General features: G+C 36.5%; 1 protein-coding gene across 2 annotated transcripts; it reads left to right on the forward strand.

Moving 5' to 3' along the window:
• Positions 1 to 52: 52 nt before the first annotated feature.
• Positions 53 to 8,700, forward strand: LOC132561669 (protoheme IX farnesyltransferase, mitochondrial-like). 2 transcript variants are annotated; one of them, XR_009554720.1, is made up of 7 exons: positions 53 to 338; positions 1,125 to 1,587; positions 3,188 to 3,312; positions 4,297 to 4,367; positions 4,896 to 5,128; positions 6,106 to 6,999; positions 7,547 to 8,700. XR_009554720.1 is itself a non-coding variant. In XM_060226372.1 (6 exons), exons 1-6 carry the CDS (start codon positions 237 to 239, stop codon positions 6,684 to 6,686), a joined length of 1,575 nt encoding a protein of 524 aa, XP_060082355.1. In that variant the 5' UTR covers positions 53 to 236; the 3' UTR covers positions 6,687 to 8,700. The 2 variants fall into 2 exon arrangements, 1 of the variants encoding a protein (XP_060082355.1); XM_060226372.1 differs by having other exon boundaries at positions 6,106 to 8,700.
• Positions 8,701 to 9,475: the final 775 nt, after the last annotated feature.

Here is a 9,475-nt window from a genome sequence, read left to right on the forward strand (position 1 = left end):
CAATGCTGAAAGCGTTTATTTGACACTGACTTTTCTAAACATGTCCTTCGTGTGTACTTGCATAATCGACGCTGCCGTTGAAACATCTTACGGGTACCATGTTCACATAATCAGCTTCAAAAGCTCATAAAATTAATTTGGCTACAAGCAACTATACACGTATTTCATGGAAACGTTCAGTAATGTGTTAGATCAGTGATGGAGAATGCCTCCTGCGGGAGTTGATAGGTGGGAGTATGGCCCACTCTTGGTTACCGGTGACGGCAAAAAGTCTTCGATGCTGTCGGATCTATTTCAATCGTCGAATTAATGTACTGTCTTCAAACATAACTCACAGAGTAAGTTCCGTTCTGATCAGCTTAAACCCCAATTCATCTAAAACTGACCATATTCGCAGTTTTCAGTGTTCCGATCTGTTGTTCAGAACTTCGGAACCTGTATGTGTGGAGAGACCTATACGTAACGTTCGTACTTATGATGCGTGTTTTAGCAGCATGCTAGTGAATATTGACAGTAGTCTTTTGGATTTAGCAAATATAGTATTCTACAAACATATGATGAACCTTTGTTAAAGATTTACTGTTTTTATCTCTACATATTATTGATAAACATTGTTAAGATCCCAGTCTCAAATGTGAATTACAATGTATAGCCAAAATGTTTAGTAGTTCCACCACAAACTGCTTCGCATATATAGTCAGCAAATCGATGGCATAAGCTTAAATAGAAAAATAAGTCTGTGGTTTGCCAAGTCACACAACAGGCTAAATAATCCTTACTGTAAGTCACACAGCAGTCTAATCAGTCATTACAGATTGGGGAATTTACAAAAATGGACCAAAATGAAGTTGAATTTACTGACAAACCAGTCCTTACTGGCTGTCACATAGAAACGGAAAACCAGACGGGATGTTTGACATACTTTATTTATCCCATTGAATGTCTGGTTTAGACATTGAACCTTATTCTGTACATCTATACAATTATCAACATGGTGACATTGCATGCAGTTAGGTTATTTTGCTTGAAAGCATATATGGATGGTCTTGTGGTTTAACAAAGGACTTCCACACAGATGTTTGATGTTTGTAAACTATACATTCTAATTCTTCTCTTACTCATAGCAATACTCTACCAAGACAGCAACTGCAGATGTTGACACTGATGACAGTGACTCTGATTTTACAAATGGGAAACCAATCAAGTGGCCTCCACCAGAGAACTCAAAACAAACACCATTGAATAATAAGGAACATGAATTTCTCCTTAGACAAGGCAAACAAGGCTTCATCATCTTTGACAAACTTGCATCTTCCCTGATCCATGTTCACAAAGACAATGCAGAAAAACATGAGGATTTTTTTTTCCCTAAGTCTAGTACTGGTGTTAAGTACACATCCCGAGCTATTGCTGCAGAGTTGATCAGACAGGAACGTGTGTCAGTTGACACACTACAAAATGAGCGCCAGCTTAGTAGTCCAGGACTGCTGCGTTTGTCAGTGGACGATTTCAACTGGAGGGAACAGAAGCTGGACGTATCTAAACTCCCGGACTACTACAAACGACTGTCCAAGATCAGATTAACTGGTAAAGATTTTACACTCTGTCAACATTCATGTATTTTCTAAATTACAAGAGGGCAAAGTTTCATTAATATTCTTGTATTTGTGTAATTTACAAGAGGTCAGAATTTTATCAATAATCATGTATTTTGTAAATTACAAGAGGGCAAAGTTTTATCATTATACATGTATTTTGTAAATTACAAGAGGGCAAAGTTTTATCATTATCCATGTAATTTGTAAATTACAAGAGGCCAAAGTTTTATCAGTATCCGTGTATTTTGTAAATTACAAGAGGGCAAAGTTTTATCAGTATCCGTGTATTTTGTAAATTACAAGAGGGCAAAGTTTTATCAGTATCTGTGTATTTTGTAAATTACAAGAGGGCAAAGTTTTATCAGTATCTGTGTATTTTGTAAATTACAAGAGGGCAAAGTTTTATCAGTATCCGTGTATTTTGTAAATTACAAGAGGGCAAAGTTTTATCAGTATCCGTGTATTTTGTAAATTACAAGAGGGCAAAGTTTTATCAGTATCCGTGTATTTTGTAAATTACAAGAGGGCAAAGTTTTATCAATATCCGTGTATTTTGTAAATTACAAGAGGGCAAAGTTTTATCATTATACATGTATTTTGTAAATTACAAGAGGGCAAAGTTTTATCAATATCCGTGTATTTTGTAAATTACAAGAGGGCAGTTTTATCAATATCCGTGTATTTTGTAAATTACAAGAGGGCAAAGTTTTATCAATATCCGTGTATTTTGTAAATTACAAGAGGGCAAAGTTTTATCAGTATCCATGTATTTTGTAAATTACAAGAGGGCAAAGTTTTATCAGTAGCCATGTATTTTGTAAATTACAAGAGGGCAAAGTTTTATCAGTATAATCAAAACACAAGCTACAGTCAGGGAATAAATGTTATATACCTTTGAGATGTAACTCAACTGAAGTCATTTTATTCTCATCTTATTGTTGCTTGTATGTAGAGTTTTATTATCCTGTGTGTAAATGTAACTTGTTTCATTTTCTCAATATCATTACACACCAGTATAATTGTTTCATTTTGATTTTTCTCTAGGTTGAAATGGTTTAAAACTAGTGTTGGAAATTATCAAATTTCATGATAAACCACCAGTCTTTCAAATACATTCCCAACATAAATAAAATGAGTGTCTTTATTTGAAGATATATGATAAAAATTATATGTGAAATTGTGTATTGAATTGCCTTTCTTGTGACTTATAATTTGAAGTTCACTAATCACTTGAAAGTTTTCATGTTATTGTCAGACCTTGATGGAAGATCATGATTCATGATCAGATTTGTCATAGTCGGGGTAAAACGACCAGAATCAGAAAATGATAATTCTTACACACATATATATAATTGATTGAAGGTGGATATCTTCATACACCAGTAAACATAATAAAAACCTTAAACGTATGAGTTATGTCTGGTGACAAATTTTCAGACTGAATACAGGTATGAAAATCAAGATATCACTCTTTTTCATCAAACATTTCAAACATATAGTTTAACATAAGAGTATTTTATCAGTTAAGAATACTTATATCTGATAATTTTGTACATATTCTGTTATATCTTATTGTTTTATTTTGATAGGTCTGGTTGTGCTTACTACTATGGCAGGTTATGGGATGGGACCTGCAGCTTTTGATCCTGTAACATTTGCTCTGGTCTCACTTGGAACAGCTTTGACTTCATGTTCAGCAAATGCAATCAACCAAGTAGGTCATCGATTCAGAATTCAAGTGATCATTATTGACTAAGAGTAGCAGATCATCAAGACATTTTCAAATTTCTCACCTTTTGGGAATTAAGTTGTATTTGATGAGATGAAGAAACAGGGTACTTACTGCTGTATAATATCTGCTCTTAGTCTTTATGCTGAAAACTCTGGGGGAGAAGGAGGGGGTTGTTCACTTCTTTCAAAACTTGAGTGTACCATTTTTTATTCAGATAATTCTTTCTTGATTTGTTATAGTTTGGTGAAACTCAACAAATATCACATATATGTATATACAATTTGTATGTGTGTATAAATGTATATGTATATACAATTTGTATGTGTGTATAAATGTATATGTATATACAATTTGTATAATTTGTATGTGTGTATCATAAAACAGTTTTGAAAGATGTTAAAGGAACTTTGTATAACACATCCAGTTAAAAAATTAAAGTTTTAAGCTGTATAGTTCTTTGTTTCACTTTTTCTGACTGTAGTCCCTAGGAGTTATGTCCCTTTTACAAATCCTGACTGTCTAACTGAATTTATCATTATTTAACATGATGAATTCTAACTTGTCAAAAGTTAATTACTTACTACTTTTAGAGAAGGAAGGTATGATACAGTCTCAGATTGAGATTCCCTAGGATTGTTTACAGTGATCAGGATGGTCATTGTGTACTCATGTTTATTCAATTCCTGAAGTGACAATGTTTGATGAGGACAATATCTTTAAGTGACAATGTTTAGTGAAGGGAGTTTCTTTCTTACATTTTCAAGTACAGATATGATGTTTATTCAGTTATAAGTATCCTGTTTACTGATTGGTTCTGCAATGTCAGTACAGGTAAATTTAAAACAAAAGTAACTGCCATTATTTCTAGGTTAGACGGATACAGTACTGAGTGATATCACTGTACAATATTACAGACATTTTCCTTGAAATACTTTTATATTTATGAATGTTTTTGTAATTTTTCAGTTTTTAGAAGTTCCTTTTGATTCTCAAATGAACAGGACAAAGAATCGAGTTCTTGTACAGGGTTACTTAAGGTATGTTGAAAATACAGTGAATTGACCAACTTCAATCTAGGCAAAAACACAGTTCAATTGAAAAAAAACAAGATGTGGGACATTAAAACTTTACAGGTCTTAGGCAAGCTTGAATAAAAGTGTGTGAAGTAAATCTTCAATAATTTGTGATTATCATCATTGACAAAATGACAGCCTCTTATTCAAATGTTCAGGATTAGAATTTAGGAGGGGCGTTAGCCTCTGTATGACAATTCTATTGGGCCAGCAAGATCTGCAATTTTTGCATTAGACTGTCTGTTTATCTTTATATAGCTCTTTGAAAGGAGATATGTTTCACACTGTTTTCATATCAGGCAGACATTCTGACTTAAGGCTTCATATCGCTACGTAGATGAGTCCAGTCGTGGACCTGATAAGATATCATGTAATAAATACTAAATTATGCTCTCCTGAATAAGCAGCCCATGTAGGATTACTCGTTTATAAAGACTCATTAGATTTGATTTATAAATATGATAACATATACTATGGATTCTTTTTAAACAGCCCTCTGCATGCAGTAACATTTGCTGGTGTGTCTGGCAGCTTAGGATTGGTGATTCTCACTCTGGGAACAAATCCCATAACTACTGCCCTTGGTGCCTTCAACCTTGGTCTGTACACCATGGTCTACACACCCATGAAAAGGACTAGCACTGCCAATACCTGGGTAGGATCTGTGGTGGGGGCTATCCCCCCTATGATGGGCTGGGCAGCTTGTACTGGAGGGCTAGAACCAGGTGCGTAACACTGTAAATAGGGGAAACTAGAACTAGGCATGGACACTGTCTAGGGGAGGCTAGAACTAGGCATGGAAACTGTCTAGGGCGACTAGAACTAGGCATGGACACTGTCTAGGGGAGGCTAGAACTAGGCATGGACACTGTCTAGGGGAGACTAGAACTAGGCATGGACACTGTCTAGGGGAGACTAGAACTAGGCATGGACACTGTCTAGGGGAGACTAGAACTAGGCATGGACACTGTCTATGGGAGACTAGAACTAGGAATGGACACTGTCTAGAGGCGACTAGAACTAGGCATGGACACTGTCTAGGGGAGGCTAGAACTAGGCATGGACACTGTCTAGGGGAGACTAGAACTAGGCATGGACACTGTCTAGGGGAAACTAGAACTAGGCATGGACACTGTCTAGGGGAGACTAGAACTAGGAATGGACACTGTCTAGGGGAGACTAGAACTAGGAATGGACACTGTCTAGAGGCGACTAGAACTAGGCATGGACACTGTCTAGGGGAGACTAGAACTAGGCATGGTCACTGACTAGGGAAGACTAGAACTAGGCATGGACACTGTCTAGGGGAAACTAGAACTAGGCATGGTCACTGACTAAGGAAGACTAGAACTAGGCATGGACACTGTTTAGGGGAGACTCAAACCAGGTATATATGTAGCAGAGGACTGGAAGATGTGCTGTATGTGACACTTTATGTAGGGAGGATTAAAATAGAGCATGATAGAGGTATAAAGCATGAGACAGGAATATAAAGTATCCATTGAGAGGGGTTTCCATGCTGCAATACATAGAGAATCCTACACTGAAAGACCAAACCGAGCATTGTGTTGTCATTTTTTTATAATGAAGCAGAACCTGTTGTATGCATTTGTCATAATGTTTCTAACCTTTTCCAAACTTTTCTGAGGTTATTTAAAAAATCACCATGTCTACATCTGCTAAGATTTTGAATAAATTACAGGTGCATGGCTACTGGGAGCTATCCTGTTTGCATGGCAGTTCCCCCATTTTAATGCTCTGAGTTGGAACCTGAGGCCAGACTATTCTCGTGGTGGTTACAGAATGATGTCCGTGATAAATCCTGGTTTGTGTAAACGTGTTGCTCTACGTTATTCTGTGGCTATGATAGGGCTGTGTATCCTGGCACCTATCATGGGCATTACCTCCTGGACATTTGCTGTTGATTCACTGCCATTTAACCTGTACATGACATACCTCGCCCTCCGTTTCTACCAGAAAGGAGACAGCAAGTCGTCACGTTCTCTCTTCAGGTTCACACTGCTCCACATCCCTGCAGTTCTGGTTCTGATGCTGCTCAGCAAGATCACGATGGATAAGATAAGTGAGGAAGGAGAATTAGTAGGAGCTGCTGTCACAGACACTGGTGCAGTTACCACTAATAACCTAACGCCTCCTGAAATGGCAGCCTCTGTTATTACAGACACTGATAACACAAATAAAACTGGATCCATTGAGACACCAGAAAGTATTTCTGTTTCAGAACCCACAGCTAAAGTAGTAGATCGAACAGCATGTGTTTAATTTAGATGTTAAATTATTGTGGTCATCATAATACCCAGGTTGTAGTACCAGTATTGGTCTGAAGTGAAATGAGAACAGTGTAAAAACATTTTCTGGTCACTAGTGCAATACACAATGTGACAGAGGTTATAGTACCTGGTGTCAATGTAACACAAATGGTATCCTGTTTGAGACAGATTACAATAACAGATGCCATGTTGTGATGTTCACTGTTCTAATTGCTCGAAGGAAAATTGCTTGTAGTGTAAAGAGTTGTAGTTAACATGAACAGATTTGTTCTCAGGTTAAAACTGTGACTTACAGCAGTTGTCAAGTTAGTATTCTGTGATAGTCAGCAGATTGCTTATAAGTATCAGATTTTTAAGAAGGCTGTTTTGTCTCTGCTGAAAATTCGGCCTTATATCTCCTAACATGATAAAAATGATGTAAGGAAAAGATCACATTCCTTATAGTAAGTGGAATGATTGTGATATAATTTTATACTAAATTGTGTGACAAGAATGCAAGAGCTGTTATATATCAATTTCTTTGCATAAAGTTTGTGTTTGATAACAATGCTTTTGAATATCTGTATGTTGGTTGAATGAGATCCAAATGACTGTTTAAAATGAAGTCAATATTATTTGAATGAGAGGTTTACATGGTAATGACATATTAGATATGAATACATGAAAGAGTTTACATAGATTCTGCTTCTAAATCAAGGAATAAGATACCTCAAATTTACATTAGTTTTAATCAAATATACTTAGTCAAGATTGATTAAAGTGTCATGATTATAGTTGATGAGGAGAAGACCATGATGATTTAAGTTCTTTGTACCATAAAAATATTATTTGTTTTTCTTTTTTCCTCACTAGTACCAATATTACAATACCATAAGGAAAGTGCATTACTGACAGTGCTGTACAGAAACCTGACTCCAGCTGTCTTGATGAAAGTGCACTACTGACAGTGCTGTACAGAAACCTGACTCCAGCTGTCTTGATGAAAGTGCACTACCTACAGTGCTGTACAGAAACCTGACTCCAGCTGTCTTGATGAAAGTGCACTACTGACAGTGCTGTACAGAAACCTGACTCCAGCTGTCTTGATGAAAGTGCACTACCTACAGTGCTGTACAGAGACCTGACTCCAGCTGTCTTGATGAAAGTGCACTACCTACAGTGCTGTACAGAAACCCGACTCCAGCTGTCTTGATGAAAGTGCACTACCTACAGTGCTGTACAGAAACCTGACTCCAGCTGTCTTGATGAAAGTGCACTACCTACAGTGCTGTACAGAAATCTTACTCAATCTGTCTTGATGAAAGTGCACTACTGACAGTGCTGTACAGAAATCTGACTCCAGCTGTCTTGATGAAAGTGCACTACCTACAGTGCTGTACAGAAATCTTACTCAATCTGTCTCCAGCTGTCTTGATGAAAGTGCACTACTGACAGTGCTGTACAGAAATCTGACTCCATCTGTCTTGATGAAAGTGCACTACCTACAGTGCTGTACAGAAATCTTACTCAATCTGTCTTGATGAAAGTGCACTACCTACAGTGCTGTACAGAAATCTTACTCAATCTGTCTTGATGAAAGTGCACTACCTACAGTGCTGTACAGAAATCTTACTAAATCTGTCTTGATGAAAGTGCACTACCTACAGTGCTGTACAGAAATCTTACTCAATCTGTCTTGATGAAAGTGCACTACCTACAGTGCTGTACAGAAATCTGACTCCATCTGTCTTGATGAAAGTGCACTACCTACAGTGCTGTACAGAAATCTTACTCAATCTGTCTTGATGAAAGTGCACTACCTACAGTGTCTCACAACTGCTTGATAGTCAGTTTAACATATATGACATGTATACCTTCTTTTTCAGGCCACAACTGCACTTATCTGTCATTGATGTGAGATAAAATCGTGTTAATCTTAAAAAATGATTCAGAATTCAGTAGATGGTGTTTTATGATTGTGTAATACATATCGCTATTTCTGACAAATTTAACAAAACTTAATAAAACTTGATATTTTAAGAAAATGATTTTGCTGTATTTAGTATTTCACTCTTTATTTACATATTTTACTCGCCAAAAGTCCGATTAGGATTCTGATGATCTTTCAATAACATATCTATTATCATCATCCTTTACTTATATTTAGTGTTCGATGTTACAAGGAATGGTCTCTTGTCCAGTAAGTGTTATAGGAATCTATTTATCCAGCTGTCACCCCATGCCTGGTAATAAGCCCACCCATATGTACTGCTGTTCAGTAAAATGATATACCAAATGTTACTTAGGATAAATATGGTACGTTGTATAACAAAAAGTTAAAGAACAATGAAGTATTCAAGCATTTTATCCGGAATAAATCCCAGCAGGACTTTACATAAAAAGATTGTTAGATACAGGGCCATGTCATTTAAAGGATTTACACTGGTGGGTGGAGGCACAACGTCCCAAAATCCATGATATTCAGTCAATTTTTCCGGGAACTACTGATACAAAAATTATACTGGGTCCTCACTAAAAAAGGGTAGAATGTAGGTCGAGAGTGAAGACGACACGAATCATGAATTGGGAATGAGCTGTTCATGTTGTCCATTAATGATGTGTTTAAATTCATTTCTTACAAATTTTTTTAATCATTCTATTTCGTACACAATTTAATTCACTACTGATCAATGTAAATGTGTTTTGAAGAAGGAAAATGGAAATGTTTACTTAACTTGTGTTGGTGTTTTAATTTTCTGAAGGTATAAAGAAAGCTGACAGAGGCATCTGTCTTTTAAAATA

This window comes from Ylistrum balloti, unplaced genomic scaffold, assembly GCF_031769215.1.
Source record: "Ylistrum balloti isolate Yb309-2 unplaced genomic scaffold, AGI_CSIRO_Ybal_v1 Utg371262, whole genome shotgun sequence".
Taxonomy (NCBI): domain Eukaryota; kingdom Metazoa; phylum Mollusca; class Bivalvia; order Pectinida; family Pectinidae; genus Ylistrum; species Ylistrum balloti.